We start from the raw sequence: 21,220 nt of genomic DNA, 5'->3' as shown, positions 1-21,220 counted from the left end.
GACATAGCGTTGATTGTACTTGTGATTGAACACCACTGGACGGTCACATCCTACTTGTGGATGTGTATCACCTGTATCACACTTTGCATCAAACGCAGCTTGGAAGGCATGCGTACCCACTGTTACACTACATATAGGATAGGTGCCTAAATCACACTGTGCTTGTGGAGTGGCCAATAAGGCTATAAATCATCTGGAATCCAATGTAACTCTGGTTTGTGACGGTTGCATGTTCATCTGACAGATGACATTTTCAGAGCTATTGGGGTAGATCCTATCATCTTCCACTTAAGTGGCTCTACTTCCAATGGAAGAGCCAAAAACTGCAGGAAAGCTTCAAATTTGAGCCAAAAGGAAAGGTGCGGTACAACTATTTTAACAAACAAGCAAACTTTTCTCAGTGGACCAGTAGGGAAGGGGTAGGATCCACCCTAGTATTATGTCATTTTGAAAACTGAGTTTGCAAAGGAAATTACTTGCAACTGATGATAAATCCAGAGGGGCATCTGTGTAAATCTGCTGCAGGAAAAATAAAGATAATTCCAGTAAAGATAATTCCAGTGGCACTTTAAATACTAACATATTCCAGCATTAATGTCAGAGCTCATCATTATCTAAATGCAGGGGTTCCTGATGTGCACATGGGAACCATGGTGCTCATCAAATGTTTTTAGAAAGTGAGTGGAAGCAGGTGGAGCCTTTAGCAGCAGGGCTTCTAATTGGCCACCATTGGGGATCTGATTGGCTAAGCCAATTTTTAAAAATGTTGCTTCGGTAGTAGCTGCCACCACTGCACAAAGATCTTGACAGTGTGACTGAAGGTAGGCTGTATTTTTAAAAATATGCTTAAAAGAAAACATTTTTAAACAGTATGTTCAGTTTAAAAGGCAGCCTATTAAACAGAGGTTCTGACTGAAATATTAATGAGTTACTATTATAGTTATGTATGACTTCACTCCCTGATATTTTGTGGCTGGCTCCACATTTTCTGGCAGCCATTTTTTGGTTAGCCCCACCTCCTGTGGCAACCATTTAATAGTTGCGCCCAGCATCCTGTGTCAGAATTCCAGAGGTATCTACAGGCTCGAAGAGGCTGAGGACCCCTGATCTAATATAATGCTCCCTGTTTCCTTCCTCTATCTAATTTCCTAGTTGAGTAATTGGTGGACTGTCTGCAAGTAGACTATCCCAGAGAAAAGTTTGTATGTTACACCTGTCCTCCTTATCTCTCAGTTAAGATGTGGTGTTCTGGGGAGGTACAGTTACACAGCTTGGGTCTGATGTCAGTAATGGCTCACAAGACTCTCACTGTCCTAGAGATGTGTTGGTCTAATCTGGATAATGTGATAGACAGTTTCAAGTTCTGCCCTCCAGGACCATCAGCCAATCTCTTTCAAACAGTGGACTGGAATGTTGAAAAGAAGAAAAATGGAGTTTGGTAGCTTAACTGCTGGCCAACTGACAGAATTGGGGGTTGTTAGATTTTGGTGGGAGAAGGGTTGGAGGTCTGTTGTTTAGGCAACAAGTCCATTAGTATTATAAAGACAGGAACAGTTTGAGTCCTGTTCCTGTCAAAAACAGTTAAAAGCCTTTCTGTTCCATGTTATAAGGAAAACTGTTTTTTTTAACTGTTACACTTTCTTAGGCTCCAGCTCTCCAGTAATTTTGTTACTGTAATACTGAAAGGACTTGAGAAAAATAAAACAAAGAAATAATCAAGGCACACAGACCACTGAAATAAACCTGTTTCTTAGTTGTTTTCATCAAGCCTACTGTGCAGTTGCTTTCAAGCCTATAATCCCCTCATAATAGGCCAAGTGAATGTTGGGTGGCTCCCTGAGTCCAGGCATTGCCCCCACTGAGGACTAGGAACTAAGTCGTTTCAAATGTCTCAACTGAAAAAAGAAAAAAAAAGAAATGTGTAGGGTATGAAATTTAAGTCCCTAGTTCCTCGGTCTGCAGGTGGGCTGTCATTACAGACACCTAATGGGAAGATGAAGGAGTTCAGCTCACAACAAAAGCCACACTAGAAACTACTGGATTTCCTGGAGAACATAAGCAATCCAGAGAACACTGGATGATTATTTTGAGTTCTTTAAGACAGACAAACTTTTAAGATGAAAAAGGGACTTTAGAACCTGCAAGCTTATTATCTCTTTTTGGTAGCTCCATTTAAGATAGAGACACTAAATTAGATTAAGGAATTTTTTATTTTCTTTTATTTTTCAGATACTTAGACCTTGATGCTATCTTTATATAAAAACTGCTTTGTTAAATAAGCAAATCCCATGGGGCATTAAGAGTGCGCATACTTTATTAAAGGGACTGTCTAGACTGCTTTGCTTCATGCTTCCCGCCCCCGCTCCCCGCCCCTTACAGGATGTTCTGTCCTCCCAGCTTGTGCTTAGTTTTGGGACACCCCACCAGTATAGCTAAATATTCTGGAACCAAAGCTAACTTGAATACAAAAACAGTACACCTAACAAAATCTTTCATTTTTCTTTTGGATCACTGTAGGTGTCAGAGCCCTTCCTCATGCTAAGAGGGCAGTTTATGGACGGAATATCATAAATGCCCCTCATAAGTCAAACTCACTGCCTGGCCCAGAGCAGATGCCAGCTGGGTAGGAGCCTGGAAAACTACCAGAACATGAGTCAGAGGTGATTGACTGACTGACAACCCTTCCACACCCCAGAGAGAAGCAGAGATAACAAGGTTTCCTAAGAAAACATTTATCTAATCCCATCAACACCCTGCTAAACTTCCTCTCACCCAAATATCCTAATCAAAGCCATTCTGCAGTTCTGGTAGCTTTCCCATCCAGCGCTTACCAGGTCATCAAGCAATATTTTTACCTATAGTCTATTCCAGATAGTCACTTCAAGTCTCTCCCACTTATTCTTCTACCTCCGGACAAACCATTAAGTAATTGTTTTGAGGGCAAAAACATCAGCTTGCCCCAAGAAGCATTTCACCCTATAACTGGGCTCCCCAGCTATGTGCTGTGTGTGTGTATGTTCTAGATCCGTCCGTGCACCCCCAAATCCATTTGGATTTCTTGTCTTCTTGCGATGAAACGTTGATCATTTTTCTGCTGCTTCCGCAGACCCCTCTTATCTTCAATACCAGTAATTATCACCTTTCCTGAAACTTCTTTCTCTCACCTTCCCCCCTGAAGTTCCTAGTTAACCTTGTATGAGTGCTGTGTGTGATTTTCTGTACATTTGCCTTTTATTCCCCCGTTAATTAAAAAAACCTTTCCAGCTGAACATGTGCCTGATTTATTTGAGAGTTCTCTAAGGAAATAATCCCCATAAACATTGGATTCCTAGTTACTCCCTCTCGCTTGCCTCCTTAATGCTAATTTCCCCCAATCAATTAAGGAGCGCTTCTATTTGGGTAACAACAGTCACTGTCAAAAATATGCACACTTACCTGTCCTAGGTCTAAAGTGACATTAACTTCATCATATTTCAAGCCTTGGGAGAGAGAAGGACTCTGCCACCAATGCTCTGTCCCATCTACTGCATTGGTTATTGGATGGGCTTTGCTAGGATCAGCAGCATTGCAATAGTCACAAAACTGGCCCTGAAAGAGAGGAAGTCAAAAAGATATAAGAATAAAAATGACAGGCCTGAGACTGATTTGCACTTAACCAGCATTATAAAAGTGCTAAATACTTCTGGAAAATCTAATAGTAGTTTACAGCTGATTTTTCTGCGGGGTGTTTAAAAAAGACATTGAGAAAGGTTCTGTCATAGGCTGTCCTTCTACCCTCCTGCACAGAACTTGTTAGATGGATCCCTTTTGAAAAGAAGAATCTGTTGAAGGAAGGTGGGTGTCACTCGATAATGGCATACGCCTAGGATCAGAGCACCAAACCCCAATTCCCCTCTGAGGCCAAAAACAAGCACCCTGCAACAAGCCAAGCCAAAACTTGAATGGGGAAAGTTGGCAGAGGTAAGGGAAAGCCCCATAACCCACCTACCCATTTGATGAAGCCTTTTTTAGCACCAGCAGGTCTTAAATAGCAAAGACGCTGAGTAGCCGGTACAACTTAAAATGGCCACCGCAAAAACAACAGACGACATAAAGGAATTGCAAGCCCTGGAAAATGAGCTAAAAGAAGCTTTGAACAAGATGGAAGAGAAATAGTATCCAGAATTGAAATCATGCTTAAACCAGTGACTGAGCAACTCAAAGAGATCAAGGATTCCCTCCAATAAGTGGCACAGGCAGCAAATACTGCCATGGAGCCAGATGTCACACTCCAAGAAGAGGTACATGCTCTTCAATCCAGCAAAGAAGAAATAAAAAACAAACTAATGGATCAGGAAAATAAAACCTGATATAATAACATCAAACTGAGAGGGTTTGATGAAGCTGAGGAGGGCACCACGGATCTGATAGCCTTTCTAGTAGGGTGAGTGGCCCAAGAGCTAAATCTGGAAGAAGGAGTTGACCCTTTAATTGAAAGAGCTTACAGAGCGGGCTCAGCAAAACTCCTAAATGCCAAACTACAAAGAGACATGGTGGTGAGATTTCAAGACTCCAGAACCAAAGAAAAAATAATGAAGGAGGCTTCGTTAAGAGTCCACCTTTTATAAAAAAGCAAAACAATTCTAGTGTTTCAGCACCTCTCCAGTGAAACCTTAGCTAAAAGGAAAGAACTGAGACCAATCATAGCTAAATTAAACTAAGCTAATATATCTTTTTTTTTTATAATTTTTTTTTATTTTTCATAACTACAAAACACTACACCAGACTATCACAAGGAAAGGGGAGAGGGAAGGGACAAAGGGGGGTGGAAAAGGAAAAGGGGGGGGGAATAAACTACAAACACTAAACACTACACTTCAATGTTTCCCTTCATACTGTCATAATACAAAAATAGCTCCATAGAATAATGATGGAGTGGTTAATCATACAGAGAATAAACATTTCAAATTCTGATTAAACTTTCCTCCCCCTTCTAGGTCCCGGATGCAGTTCTCTCTGTGCAACTGCTGTTGCGATGCTCTCCTCCTCCTCCCCCCCCTCCGGCTCCTCCTTTTCTTCGTTCTTGGTGCAGCAGAGTTCTGGGTTTTTATTCTCAAAATCCTTTAGTTGATCTTCTGATAATATCTTATAGGCCTGATCTTTATATCTGAACCATATTCCTTCCGGGAATAACCATTTGTACTTTATTCCATGGTCCCTCAGAAGAGCTGCAAACTTTTTATATTTAAAACGCCGTTTCCGGACTAGAAATGGAACGTCCTTCAAAATCTTGACTTTCAAACCCATAAAGTCCAAATCCGCATTGTATGAGTTATATAGGATGGTGTCCCGAATCTTTTTAGATGAAAAGTCAATAATGATCTCACGAGGCAACTGTCGCTTTGTTGCATATTTTGAAGAAGCCCGACGGACCTCCAAAATGGCGCTTTTAACCTCTTCTTTAGTCGTCCTCGCGGGTGTCGCCAGTAGTTCCGAGACCACATCCCACAGATCCTCATTTTCCTCCTCTTTCACGTTTTGGAGACGCAAAATTGTCTGCGTTCGTTCCACCTGTAGCCCGATCAGCTGGTTCTCCACCAACTTCAGCTCCTCTTTTGTAGCCTTCACAAGTGACGCACTTTCCAGAGCAGACTTTTCTGCCCACCCCCCCCCCGCTGCTGCCTTAATGGTTTTCACCTCGCTTTCAATTAAGCCCACCCTTTGATCAGTTTCGTTCAGCTTGTCAACAAAGGGTTTTATAGCTTCCACCACCGCCCTGCGCACCAACTCTTCGAGCGACTCCCCCTTCTGCAAGGTAGCCGAGATTGACTTACCGAGAGCGGGACTTTGCTTCTTTGCTGCCATTTGGGGGGGGGCGCCAACAAAATTCTGGAACTCAACGAAGGGGAAGAGCGAGTCTTCTTCAGATCAACCTCTCCTTCACAAACGCTTGTAGAACAGAAGGGATTCGCTTGTTTACAGGCTTCCGCCTGTTTCTTTTACTTGCCGTTTCTCGTTGCCCGGCGGCACTCGAGGCGCCGCGCACATCTGCCGGCCTCCATAGGGACAAACGGGCAATTCCCCCCCCGCATTGATTTCGGGGAGTTCTTCCCGCCGCGTCCCGGACCCTGGCTCCCTCCCTGGGAGTCCTGGGGGCTAATCCTTGCGGATCAGCCGCCCGGTCAGGGTGCCCGGTCGTTTCCTCCCGGACCAGCCGAGAGGAGCGTCCGGCATGGCTGAGAAAACGAAACCGAATCAAACTAAGCTAATATATCGATGGATTGCATCAGCAAGACTCATGATCCACCATCAAGGCAAGACTTTCCAGATTTCAGATGTAGATTCGGGAACTCAGATTCTATAAGTTCAACTGGATCTTCGAACAGGCAACCCCACAAAATATTAAGTAGCTACAAAGAAATGGAGCAGAATTCCAAGAAAAGAGGACACCTGAAATTCTTTTCCTGTATATAACCAAGAGACTGTGTTGAAAAAACAGGGTCTGGTTATATAAAAATAGAGTGTTGTAAAGAAATTATGTGTTAATTCGAATAAGCACTTTGGCCATGGAAGGCAGGAAATGGGACGATCTTAGGGCCTCCAGCTTGTTAAGATACAAGGGGAAAAGGGCTTCTCTTTTTTCTTTAGTTGCTCTTTGTTACACAGTATATTACTGGTAACCCAAGTGGGTCCAAATTTGTTGATCATGACTTTGTTAAGTCTAATATTTCTTTATTTTTCATTCTTGCTCTTCTCTCCTATCCCTGTCAATTCTACTGTAAGTCAACCCCTAGTAATTAAGGGGAGAAAGAAAAAATGTGTAGAAGCAAACTTTAACTGAGGTACTAGATGTAATGGATAAAATTTCAGGTTTTTTTCTTCCTTTGAGATTAGTCAACGGAACAAATTACAGGTGATAACAAATATCACAGCCACAGTGACAGTAAAGAATAGTTCAGGTTTGGAAAAAAGTGTTTATGTATATAAAGGGTTCAACTCACAAAGTAATATATTGATGTTAATTTATGTCATTTAAGGCTTTATCTTTGAACTGCAGGGGTCTCAATGAAAAAATCAAGTGCAAAAGGATCACAACAATGGTAATAAAACAACGTCCAGATATATTAATCCTTTAAGAAACCCACCTCCCTCCCTCTTCAAAACAGGTATTTAACTCGAAATGGTGGGTGCACCAATGCCGGGCAAGTGGTTCATCAAAATCAAGGGGGGTGGCTATACTATTATCTATAAATTTAAGATTCGAGTTTATAGACATAGAAACCAAACTCAAAGGTAGATATATATTTCTCAAGGGGACTATAGAATCAAAAAACTGACATTAGCTTCCTTATATACCCCCAATAATAACCAACAACAATTTATAAAAGAAACCCTAACCAAATTAAAATTGATGTATTGTCGAAGGCTTTCACGGCCGGAGAACGATGGTTGTTGTGGATTTTCCAGGCTGTATTGCCGTGGTCTTGGCATTGTAGTTCCTGACGTTTCGCCGGCAGCTGTGACTGGCATCTTCAGAGGTGTAGCACCGAAAGACAGGGATCTCTCAGTGTCAAATTAAAATTATTTCAAGAAGGAGATCTACTAATTGGTGGAGATTTGAATTTAATTGTAAACTCAATCCTAGATCAAACAACTTATTCTACAACCTTATTCTCTTCCTCAAACAGAAATTTTGGCACTTAGGTCCCAAATTGCTAAAGACTCTGTCCTGAGGCAAAAAGCTTCAAATAGATTAATAAATCTTATTAAAGATTCCCACGGCAAAATTCAATCAAATTCAAAAAAGATATTGGAAATATTTACTAAATGCTATCAAAATTTGTATTCATCAGAATATCCAAAACAGGGAAAAATATATGAATATATAAAACATATAGGTATTAAAAATAAATTGACCAAAGCACATAAGGAATTTATAGACCAGCCAATCAGAGAACAAGAGGTTATAGATATTATTAAAACCTTTAAAAAACAATAAAACTCCAGGAATAGACAGATTTCTGGCAGAATATTATAAAAATATGTACGCCTATTAGCTGGACCATTAACAGAAGTGTACAATCAAATAACGGAAAAAGGAAAAATGCCTCCCTCCTAGACAGAATCGCATACGAAAGTAATACCTAATCCAGGCACCGACGTAATCACTCAACTTCCTACTGACCTATCATGCCATTAAATCAAAATACTAAAATATTTACAGCTATATTGACTGCAAGATTGAATAAAATCATCACCAATTATGTACCTACATATCAGGATGGATTTATCTCCAATAGACAAATGAATGATAATATTAGAAAAACATTGGACATTATAAATTATGGCAAAAAGTCTAAGCTAACAACATTATTATTAGCCCTTGACATTGAAAAGGCCTTTGACAGGGTAGAAATAAATTATTTAAACATTATATTACAAGAAATGTGTTTTGGAATTAATTTTCTAAGATCAATACAATCATTATATACTTCTCCAACTACCCAAATAAAAATGAATGGACTAGTGTCAAGGAAAATCAACTTATTAAGAGGCACAAAGCAAAGGTGCCCACTTTCTCCATTATTGTTCGCAATTGCAACTGAACCCCTGGCAGAACACATTAGAAACTGTACTTGCATTAAAGTAATTGGCATAGGAAATAAGGAATTCAAAATTTCGCTGTTTGCAGATGACATGGTAATATACCTGTCAGAACCACAAAACTCCCTCAAAGCATTGGAAGAAACAACCAAGGGATTTGCTCAGGTCTCTGGGTTGGCTTTCTACCAGAATAAAAGTAAAATATTCCCTATAAATTTGTCAGTAGACCAAGAAAACTTAATTAAGTATCAGTTTAAGTGGGTACACAACAATTGGAAATATCTGAGAATCAATGTCCCTCTCATCCTAGATGATCTAATGAAAAGTAATTGTGCAGAGTTGAACCAGACACTATCACTTCTAATTAAAAATTGGAATACAGTGAATCTGACATTAATAGAAATAATTAATATTATCAAATCTCATGTGTTCCCCAAATTTTTATTTTTATTTAGGGTCTTAACAATATCAATTTCCACCCCCCAAAAAACCCTTCAAAGATTCACAAGACCTAGTAACAAAATTTATACGGAACAATAAAAAGCCGGTATTTTTTTCTGAAACCCTTGAAAGGCCATCCCATTTGGGAGGCATGGCTATTCCAGATCTTAAATTATATTATGAAGCGGCCCATTTAAAAAATGTTCTGAAGATAATGAATACTTCTATAGAACTAGACTGGAAAGACACAGAACAAACTTAAATAGAAAATAAGAACCTATATGAAAGTATAGGGAACAAAAAACTCGAAAAGCCAAATTCTATAGCAGAAAATCAGTTCCTCAGCAGCAACCTGAAAGTCTGGGATGCCAATAGATTAACAATAAAATAAGATTAATGGATATAATTTATAAAGGCAGAAGTTTAGAAAAAAGGCAAATAGAAAAAGATTCCCAATCCACAATACCTTAATTTGAATACCTATAAATTAAGCATTTAACAGACGCGACAGCCAAATTAAAGTCAGTATAAAACTCCCCATCACAACATTTGAAAGAATAAAAAGAGAACACAGAAGTCGAAAAGGTTTATTTCCAAATATCAGCTATTAATAGAACTCAAACAAAAAATAATCTTCTATCATACCAGAAAATCTGGCAGAAAGAGTGCAAGGTTAACACATCTGAGGAAACATGGAAAGAAATCTGGCAGTCACATAACTTTAAGTCCAAAATCCTCAAAGTCAAGTTGTAAACAATAAATATTTTAACCCACTGTATATGACTCTTCTCAAATTATACCACATAAATCACATATACTCACCTAAATGCTGGAAGAAGTTTGGGGAAACAGGAAATTATATACACTGTTATATACACTGGTGGGATTTTAATTACAAATTTTTTGGAAAACAACAATAAAAGCTATAAAACTTATTATGGACACTGGAAATAGTGCTATTCAATTACTGGAAGGACCCATCCATCCCAAAGATTAGGAAAAATCTTATCTTAATACTGTTGTCTATAGCCAAGCCCATTGCTTCTAACTGGAAATCCAACAACCCACCATCAATCACAACATGGAACAGCCATCTATGGGAGTATTTTACAATGTTAGAAAAGGCAAGATATAATGATAACTTCTTCAATCAGTAGTTACCTGTACTTGAATTCCTTAATGATAATGAACCACTGAACCTATCAATTCCAAGTGTAGACTACTATAAAGCATTAATATCTTATTGAAGGTACCAACTGACATATATTAATAATTTTGTGAAATGTGATACCAAAATATTTACTATGATTTTCTACCATGATTATTTATTATTTATTGTGTAATGTTAAAAATGCTAGTTGAAGTTAAAATAAAATTGGAAATTGAAAAAAAAGTAGAATCTGTTGCATACCCACTATTTTTCCATTTCATTTGGAGACAAACAGAAATAAGCAATAATTTATTTCTCACCAAAGTGGCAGGGCTAAAGTGAAGTATTTTACTTTTGAAGTTGTGTCAGGAGTTACTAACTACTGTTTGAGAGAGGTCAGGGCAAAGATGTCCTAAGAAACGGGACCCAAAATGAAGACAGGGCTGATTCAGAACTTAGTAGCTCCAACTGAGTTCTATAGAGAAAAAGATAAATGGATTGTATTTTGAGACAGAACAAACTTGGTGACTACCAGAAAAGGAGGAGAAGTTTATCTCCCGTTCCAATTTTTTTTGAGCTTTCATTTTCACACATGTAGAAAGGCTTCTATTTGTTTCTTGGGGGATGGGGGAGTACTAAGTACCACATTTGCTGGCTCAGCCTCTACTAATATGTATCCCGTGAGAAGAGCAAGGTATCAATAATTGTTGCCTTCTTCTGCAATTCCAGACTTGCAGGAAAAGGGTGGTGTGTTTGCACTGCTTCTCCCCATAAACTAGAGGCATGGAAGGAAGGAAGGAAGGAAGGAAGGAAGGAAGGAAGGAAGGAAGGAAGGAAGGAAGGAAGGAAGGAAGGAAGGAAGGAAGGAAGGGCAGGGAAGAAAACACTTGGAACGAACTTGGAGAACTTCATCAGGAGAGCTTTAAACTGATGCCGCAAGGGGCCAGGGACGATCGACATGGCGACTTCAATGATGAAGTGAACACAGTGGGGACCCACATGGGTAGGAAAGGTCAAACAAAGGTACAAGGCTACAAGTGTCTATATACCAATGCCCAAAGTATGGGCAATAAGAAAGAAGAGCTTGAGTTTCTATTGCAAACAGAGGGCTATGATATAGTAGGAATTACTGAGACTTGGTGGGATGATTCCCATGACTGGAATGTGCTAGTAGATGGGTATGAGTTGTTCAAGAAAAACCTGAAGTGTAGAAGAGGAGGTGGAGTGGCGTTGTATGTGAGGAGAGAGCTTGATTGTCAAGAAGTTATGGAGAATGGGGTGGACAGCCCAGTGGAAAGCATATGGGTAGAAATAAAGGGAGGAAGGACAAAGGGTATTATTGTTGGAGTCTGCTACAGACCACCCGACCAGCAAGAAGAAATGGATGCTGCCCTCTTTGAACAGATTGGCAGAGTATCCAGACATCAGAACCTTGTAATTATGGGTGACTTCAACTTCCCCGATGTGTGCTGGGAGACAGGCTCAGCAAAGCGTCCTGAATCACGCAATTTCCTGACCTGCCTGGCCGATAACTTCCTTTTTCAAAAGATGGAGGAAGCTACAAGGGGCTCGGCCATACTAGACTTGATATTAACAAACAGAGAAGAATTGGTAGATGAGATGAAGGTGGTGGGGACCTTAGGGGGAAGTGACGATGTCCTTCTTGAATTTCAGTTGCTGTGGGGAGCCAAGGAAGTTCGTAGCCAGACTTGTAGGTTAGATTTTCGTAGGGCCAACTTCGATGAACTCAGAGGCTTGATGAGAGTCATTCCGTGGGGGAGTGTGCTGGAAGGGAAAGGAGCGAGTGAAGGGTGGGCCATTCTCAAACACGAGCTTTTGCAAGCTCAAGCCTTCACTATCCCAGCAAGACGGAAACATGGTAAGGGCTCCAAGAAACCGATGTGGATGCACAGAGAGCTCCAGAATAAGCTAAGGGAGAAAAAGGAAATGTTCAGGAAATGGAGAGAAGTACAGACCTCTAAAGAGGAGTATATGAGGGTTACTAGGTACTGCAGATCAGCCATCAGAGAGGCCAAAGCTCAGTACGAGCTGGGTCTGGCCAGGAGGGCTCGCTACAACAAGAAAAACTTCCACAGATACGTGAGAAGCAAACGCAAGGTAAAAGAGGCAATTGGACCACTGTTGGGAGTAGGTGGAGAAACTCTGATGCAGGACAGAGAAAAAGCAGACAGGCTTAATGACTTTTTTGCCTCTGTTTTCTCCCTGAAGGACTCAGGCACATCTAGAGATAGTAGAAAATGTGGCAGGACACCTGAGTGGCTAATTGACATTGACAGAGAGGTAGTGGAGAGGCATCTGGCTGCACTGGATGAATACAAATCCCCTGGGCCGGATGGGGTGCACCCAAGAGTGCTGAAAGAACTTTCCAGAGAACTTGCAGAACCCCTGTCCATCATCTTCAAGGCCTCCTGGAGGACTGGGGATGTGCCACAAGATTGGAGAAGAGCGAATGTTATCCCAATCTTTAAGAAAGGGAGGAAGGATGACCTGGGAAACTACAGGCCGGTCAGTCTGACTTCTGTTGCTGGGAAGATATTAGAACAGATTTTAAAGGGATCAATCTGTAAGCATCTGAAGGACCACTCAGTGATCCGGGGAAGTCAGCATGGTTTTGTTCCTAACAGATCTTGCCAGACCAACCTGGTTTCCTTCTTTGATCGAGTGACCAGCTTAATGGATCGGGGGAACTCTGTTGACGTGATTTATCTGGATTTCAGTAAAGCTTTTGATAAGGTTCCCTATGACATTCTGATGGGCAAACTGGAAGACTGTGGAGTAGACTATAGGACAGTTCGGTGGATAGGAAACTGGTTGGAGGACTGCACTCAAAGAGTGGTGGTCAACGGCGTTTCATCAGATTGGAGGGAGGTGTCCAGTGGGGTGCCGCAGGGCTCAGTTTTGGGCCTGGTACTTTTCAATATTTTTATCAATGATCTGGATGAAGGAGTGGAAGGGCTGCTCATTAAATTTGCTGATGATACCAAATTGGGAGGGGTAGCAAACACCCAAGAAGATAGAATTAAAATTCAACAAGACCTGAATACTCTGGAGAAGTGGGCAGCTGTGAATAGGATGCAATTCAACAAAGACAAGTGCACAGTATTACATCTGGGCCACAAAAATGGGAAGCACAAATACTGCATGGGGGATACACTTCTGGGCAGTAGTATATGTGAAAGGGATCTTGGGGTAAGAGTGGACTGTAAACTGAATATGAGCAGTCAGTGTGATGTGGTGGCAAAAAAGGCTAATTCAATCCTGGGTTGTATCAAAGGGGCCATAGCACCGAAATCACAGGAGGTCATAGCCCCTCTCTATACTGCCTTGGTCAGGCCACACCTGGAGTATTGTGTGCAGTTCTGGAGGCCTCACTTCAAAAAGGATGTGGACAAAATCGAGAGGGTGCAGAGGAGAGCGACAAGAATGATCAGGGGTCTGGAGACTGAGCCCTACGAGGAAAGGCTGAGGGCCTTGGGAATGTTTAGTTTGGAGAAGAGGAGGTTGAGGGGGGACATGATTGCTCTCTTTAAATATCTGAAAGGCTGTCATTTGGAGGAGGGCAAAGAGCTGTTCCAGTTGGCAGCAGAGGGTAGGACGCAAAGCAATGGGCTAAAACTACATGCACAAAGGTACCGGCTGGATATTAGGAAAAACTTTTTCACGGTCAGAGTAGTTCAAAAGAGGAATCAGCTGCCTAGGGAGGTGGTGAGCTCCCCTTCACTGGCAGTTTTCAAGAAGAGGCTGGATGAAGACTTGTCAGAGATGCTTTAGGCTGATCCTGCACTGGGCAGGGGGTTGAACTAGATGGTCTGTATGGCCCCTTCCAACTCTATGATTCTATGAAGGAAGGAAGGAAGGAAGTCTGTGTTCCAGGGTATGCCAGAGGATGCAGTAACTGGAGGGGGGAGGCAGCATGAGTCTGAAAAATAGCCTTGATGCCACCCTTTGCTTTACATGTAAACATAGTCTTTCCACTTGGGGAGCACAGGTAGTAGTGAGTAGGGTATGGTAAGTAAGGAAAGACACAGAACTATTAGCAGAGAGTAGGGTTAGGAGGACAGTGCCAGAAAATAAGCATCCTTCCTCTGTGTCCAGTACCATTGTGTGACTTGGCTCCACACACACACACACACAAATGATCCCCATCCTATAATTCAGTCTCATGAGTCATGAAAGAATAAAACTATTTCATTTCTAAAATAATATACATAGACCCTTCCACGGGCTACTAGACTTCTCAGTTCCAGTAAAGACTACTCATCTGCATCACACACACAGGAGTCCTGAATGGCACCCCATCCCACCTGTCAAACTTGATAGGATTTTAGCTTGTTACCAAAGATTGACCTTTTAGGAGAGTTATTTCTACTCAACTAAGTCACTTGGTGTTCCAAAGACAAGGTTTAGTAATGTTTCTAACATGTACGTCAAAACATTCTCCAGGAACAGAAAGTATTTCAGTTATTTAAAGTACATTCCACAAGAGCTGCCAATAAAGATGGCGGATGGAAGCTGAAAGAAAACAGACATTTGATCAAATCTTCCCCTTTGCTTCACATTGGCTATAGTTGTAGACAGATATTCCACACTAGCCTTTCTGATATGGCACACACACTTCAAATCTAGAAGACTAGGACTTGTGTTTAAATTTTGTAATTCATCATCAAATCAGGTGTGCATATCTGAGTCTTCTCATCATCCACATTTCCTGAGTTTTCATGAGCATACGGCAGGATTCTGAGACCAACTATTTAAAATAGCTTACAGAAATATGGCCTGGCCTCTTGGTATTTAGAATTCCCTCCCAAAACTTAGTGAAATGGTAAACTTTAATTTGAAAACCAGTGTAGTATAGTGATTGGAGTGCTGGATGAAAATCTAGGAGACTTGGGTTCAAATATCATTTTGCCATGGAAATCTGCACAGCTATTTTGGGCCAGTCATACGCTCTCAGCCTAATCTACCTCACAAGGTTGGTATTGTGAGACTAAAATGGAGAAGGGGAGAATTGTCATAAACAGGAGATAAGTGGAGTATAAATAAACAAACATAACAATAACATTCGATCTACATACCTCCCTTCAGGATGATTTAACACCCACTCAGAGTGGTTTACAAAGTATGTTATCATTATCCCCACAACAAAACACTCTGTGAGGTGGGTGAGACTGAGAGAGCTAGAAGCTGTGACTGACCCAAGGTCACCCAGCTGGCTTCAAGTGGAGGAGTGGGGAATCAAACCCAGTTCTCCAGATTAGAGTCCCGTGCTCTTAACCACTACACCAGACTGGCTAGACATATAGCACCCCTGAATACTGCAGATCTAGAGGCCACAATCACACCTGCCATGGCCATATCCAGATTAGATTACTTTCAGACACTGTGTGGGGTTGCTTTTAAACAGTGTTTGGAAAACTACAACACCTGGTATACAATTTGGAAGTCGAAAACGCCTACCTTGTACATCTGGCTTCCAGTTTATTTCTGAACCCAAATCAAAGTGTTGTTTTGATTTTTAAAACTCCTACATGATTTGGAAACTGGATATCAAACTGATTGTCATTTTTCATATGAAGCTACCTGGATTCCCTGGTTATTAGAGGAGGGCCTGCTCTATGTCTTGTGGGTACATAACTGTTGTCAGTTATGTACCAACACTTTGGAATTCCAGATGTCAGGAGGCCCTTCTATTGCTCTTCCTGCCTACATTTAGGCATCAAGTCAGGACACATATATTTCAACATAACTTTTGCTTTCTTTTCTCTGCTATACTTATATGTATGCTTACTATTTTTACCATTTTGAAAAATGATTTTTGTTTTAATTTAGTTGATACTGGCTGTCATTATTGATTACCATCTTGAGGATGTCTCCAGCTGTTGCTTTTTTGTTTTTTTCTAAATTTTGTGATCCAGTTGTTGAATCATTTGTGGTACATCTTATATTGTTTTTCTTTACTGCGCTGTTTTTTTAATTCTGTAATCCACTCTGAGTCCTAGCCAGAAAGGCAGACTATAATATATAAATAAATGGGCATGGAAAGGTAGATCAGAAACAAAATGTCAGTCATGAGGTTCAAAACCATAACCATTCCTCTTGTGGTATACCTCTTGAAACTCTTTCATAAGAAAAAAGGAGGATTTGAGTCCAGCAGCCCCTTAGAGACCAATAAGATTTTCACGGTGTACGCTTTTGAAAGTGAAAGCTTCAGAAAAAAGGATCATCCCAAATAGTCCCACTACCTTGCTCTCTAAAATGTTTAGAGAGTTTATCAATTAAGAGCTGAATTTTTTTTTGCAAAATCTATGAAGGGAAGCAAAAAGGGTTTTAATAGCAGAGGACAAATGGATCACATTTCACAAGATATTGCAGACTTTTTGAGCATATTGGATGTTAACAAGTGTGTATAATAGGTCTGATGGTAGAAGACAAGTGCTTTGAACTCCACGATACAGTAAGAAGATTACAGGAATATTTCCAAGAAGATCTGGGGATTTCCCACCAAGCTCATCTCCAGGTACTGTAGCCAACACTTCAACAATCATCAGTGAAAGATGCTACTCAAAGAAGAGAAAGATGTAAATCACTAAGATAAAATGTTTGTGTAGGAATGATAAGCAGTGATTTTTTTTCAAAAGAAATATGCAGTCTATACCCATCTCACAGAGAAGATCCTGAATGTACAGTTAAAGATCTTTATGTGAGTGTTTGCGTATATGTGTATTGCCATTGGTTAATACAGAGTGGAAGCAGTCATGGAACGATTACCCCAAATACTGTCCTCAAAGTTGTGTCAGAACATTTTTACATCTAGTATAAACATATACCACCTTTAATTTATGATCTTCATAGCTACAAGAATTTGGAAGTCCTGAATACCTCACCCAGAATTTCCTTTGGAGTACCTGCGGACTATAAGCCTGTCATACCACTTAAATTCATTTAAAATTTGCATTATACATTCTGTTTGATAGTGAATACATTTTAAAGAATGAGGACAAGACTCATATGTACCTCTGAAGCACCACTGGGCATGGCAAAACAAGGAAACCATCGCAGTTGAATTATCTGGCTGCTAATGCTTTTATTCATCCTGCCCTAATGATTACCTGAAATTTCTGCAGGTTCTGTTTTTCTCTGCCCTTATGATAAGCAACCGAATACACGTGGGCATGTCTGTTTAAACGTGCTCCTATTTCTCTGAATTCATATTTGAGGCAGAAGAGGGGGTAGTTGAACCATAAAAGGCTATTTCATAACTTCAAGTTCCTTTTGCACTCGAGAGGTGTGATACACTGTTCTGTTATCACATTTTCCAGAGTTGATTTCCCTAGCCTTCTGAAAGAATTTGGAACCCCTCTTGAACCAAAATGCCTGGTAAACTGCAGAAGTATTCATGCTATGTGTCTCAATGAGGCTTTGTTAGAAACTGGAGAGGGACAGCGCTGCTGCATTCACATTCAAACAAATACTGTACGTAGCACAGCATGTTTCCTTGTGCCAAGGCAGATCTATCAGTAATCCTTCTGGGAACTTGGATCAGACACAAAACTCAACTGACCTCTCTACTGGAATTTAAGACAAATATTAAATAAGAGGAGTACTCCTGTTCTTTTATTACCCTCATACAAACAGAAGAATTACATTCATTCACCCTTAAGCCATGTAATATTAATTTCATAAACAGAAAAGAAAAACAATACTCTAGAAACTTTACCCTTTACTTAGTTCATGCGTTTTGTTTCTTAGATTATTGTAATAATACATTTTAAACCCTTTTATAGTGTAATCCTAAATGAAGTTATAACCTTCTAAACCCACTGACTTCAGCGGAGATACAAGGGAAACTCTGCTTGGAACAGCTCTATTAATGTAAAATCATGACACTCTGCAGCTAGAAATTTGCTCTAAAATTATCTATTAATTAACACTGAGGATGAATTAAATGGTTGTAAATCAAACACATACACAGCAAATTGGCTCATTTAAAATTTGTCCGGCAACCAACCTACACCACTCCTCACTATATTAGCTTAATGCACAAGTGTGGTGTAGTGATTATGGTGTTGGATTAGAACCTGGGATATCCAGGTTCAAATCCCCACTGTGCCATGGAAACTTGTTGGATGATTTTAGGACAGTTACATACACACTCTCAGTCTAACCTACCTCACAGGGCTGATGTGAAGATAAAATGGAAGAAAGGAGAATGATGTAAGATGCTTTGGGTCCCCACTGGAGGGAAAACTGGGTTATGAAGTATATAAATCAAATTAACTAATGTTCCATGGTTAGAATCTGTTTATTTGGTGCATTTTTATCCCACCCTTACTTAAAAGAGCTTAAGGCAGCATACATGGTTTTATCTGCTTCCATTTTATTCTCACAACAATCTGGTGAGGAACGTCAGGCTGAGATAAGGAGAGTAACTGACTTAAGGTAACCCAGTAAGCAGGGATTTGAACCCAGGTCTCTTTGGCCCTAGTCTAACACTCTGATCATTACATCACACTGGCTCGATGATGATGATGATGATGATGATGATGATGATGTCTCCAGATAGGCAAGATCCTACAAGTTACTGCCGAAGCACCTAAGGGAAATGTCTCTTCTTAAACCCAACCCTGAAATACTGTGAATTTTCATTTTATTGTTGTCATAACCATATGATACACACAGGCTCAAAAAAACTGAACAACTTGGGAGTTTTGTTATTTTTGTGTTCCTGACACACTGATAGTGTCATCTTATGTAGAGTTACACCTTTCTAAGACCACTGACTTCAATAGACATAGAAGGGTATAATTCTGCTTAGGTCTCTGTAAACAGATTATTTGTTTCTCATATTCTGCATGAAAAACAGATTATTTGAATCTCATGTATTGGCCTTTGGCCAATAGGCAATAAGTGATTTGTTTAGTTTAGAAGGATTCTGTTTAGTTTAGGGATTCTGTACTTGAAAATACAAGCTGCATGTTTAAATAGTATTTTAAAACAACTCCTTGCCATAAGATGTAGTAGATCATGATGTAGCTGAATCACACCCAGTAGGAAGGCATGTTCATGGACCACGTAGGGTATTACATGCCTAGACATAGCTTGAGGACAGGAAGAATAAATTGTATTGCCTTCTTTAACATTAAAGAAAAATATTCCAGAACATAGAAAATTGTTTTGTTCTCAATTTATCTGATTTCCCCCCTCTATCAACGAAGAGCTCATTTTAAGAAGTATAGTCATAGAAGTGATTATTCTATCATTTGTCTGGTTTTAATTACATTACCCACAAGAAGCATACCAACCAATACTATAAATGTATGGGAAGAAGAGCAGAGGTTGGAAATTAAGGAGGCCTCAGGGGTTCAACCTCACATTGCTCCACTGGGGTTAATGGAGGCCAAGCTAACAATTGCCTGGGGAAAACAGGTGTTGCTCCCTTATTCAAAACTGATCTCATAAATCTTTATGGAATATGTTTCTTCATTTCTAAAATGATAATACTGCAGTCCTGGCCTTTAGTGATTCTGTACTATGGATTCAGAATAACTACTACACCCTGATTCTGTATTCACAATCAATAACAAGCATTAGATATTCATTAATCTTAAATAACAACCACCTTTTGATTTCATTAAAATGGAGTACAGCAGGATTTGACCCCAGTGGCACCTTAGAGACAAGCAAGCAGGGCTTTTTTTCAGCTGGAACGCGGTGGAACGGAGTTCCGGAACCTCTTGAAAATGGTCACCGCGGCACAGAGGGCAATCTAAACTCCCCTCTGTCTGGAGATCAGGGGGTGGTGCCACCAGCCATGTGACAATTTTTGCTGAGGGCAATTTACACTTTTAAAAACTCCCCCCTTGTTCCAGCTTACCCAAAGTGACATCATTGGCCCTGGGAGTATGCGTGCACATGTGGTACCAGGGGCACCACCTCCCGCCAAGAGTTGCCCTCTGTGCTGGCAACTCACTGACTTCCTTTTAGCTGCCGGAACTATAAGCAAGTGGTTAAGGCAAGGATAACTGATCAGTACTATTAAGTAATCTTCAGTACATACAGCAGCTTTTTTTTATTGTCAAGGCTTCTGCGACACGCTTAGCGTCACGTTCAAATTCAACTGGGGCCGGATTTGGCAGCACAGGATGGAAAACTACACCTGTTGGAATGCTGTTTTGCAGGCGTTCCACCGTAGGGTGGTAACCCTACCTGCCTCCACTCAGAATGCTCACTGTGGACAGAAATGGCAACCTTGCCGGGGCAGGATTCTCCCTTCTACAATTTCTTACGCAACTCTGCGCGCTAGATTAAGGGGTACCCAGTGCCTAACGCAAATTCGGAAGCGCAAAGTCTGAACAACTCCCAATCCGCAACGAGCCCTGTCCCGCTTCCTCCAAGGCGAACAAGCCTAGCTTCGCCCCCGAGTTACCTGGATGGTTTGGCCGGCGGGGGAGGCAGCGGGGCCCCCGACGAGCTTGCAGAAGAGCTCCAGGCGTGGCTTCCGACTCTCATCCTGGCCGCAGGTGGCCGTGGCCCAAATACGGGCGGTCTCCGCCAGGTTGAAGTACGGCGGGTGGAGGCTGAGCCCCGGCTCCTGGGGGTAGCCCGGCAGAGCCATCTGTGCGCTCCCGGGGCGGCAGCAGCAGCAGCAGAGCGCCAAGACGATACCTGCCATCGCCGCGCCTGGCGGCGTCGAGGCAAGAAGCGGGGCTGCACGGCGGCTCCTCGCCATTCTCCCTCCGGCGAGTGCGAGGCGAGCCCCGACGGAGTCACCAACGCCAGACGCAGCGCGGGCAGCAGAGATCGGGCCGCTCCTGCGCGCCTTTGTTTTCTTTCTGCCGCTTGGCCCGAAGGGCACAGAAAAGGAGCAGAGAGAGGCGGCGGCGAAGACACCCCCTGCTGCTCGGACGCCGACCTCGCAGGAGCCAGCGGGAAGGAAGACGTTCCAGCTGCCGGAGTTTGTTCCCTGCGTTACAGCCGCGGTGCTCTCGGCGGGACTCGAAGTAAGCGGCAGGCCAGGTGTTGAGC

The 21,220-nt window shown here is 41.4% G+C and overlaps 1 protein-coding gene across 1 annotated transcript in view; it reads right to left on the bottom strand.

The window, feature by feature from the left end:
* Window positions 1-20,991, bottom strand: part of LAMA3 (laminin subunit alpha 3) — a 172,196-nt gene extending 151,205 nt beyond the window's left edge. Inside the window, exons 1-2 of the mRNA XM_054985871.1 lie at window positions 20,622-20,991; window positions 3,436-3,588 (exon numbers count right to left, since the gene is read on the bottom strand). Coding sequence (XP_054841846.1) covers window positions 3,436-3,588; window positions 20,622-20,924 — 456 coding nt within the window. The 5' untranslated portion in view covers window positions 20,925-20,991. The remainder of the gene's footprint in view (window positions 1-3,435; window positions 3,589-20,621) is intronic.
* Between the last annotated feature and the right edge of the window lie 229 nt (window positions 20,992-21,220).

This window comes from Eublepharis macularius, chromosome 7 (genome assembly GCF_028583425.1).
Source record: "Eublepharis macularius isolate TG4126 chromosome 7, MPM_Emac_v1.0, whole genome shotgun sequence".
Classification (NCBI taxonomy): domain Eukaryota; kingdom Metazoa; phylum Chordata; class Lepidosauria; order Squamata; family Eublepharidae; genus Eublepharis; species Eublepharis macularius.
The sequence above is the reverse complement of the archived record's forward strand: the minus strand, read 5'-3'. Positions and strand labels throughout refer to the sequence as shown.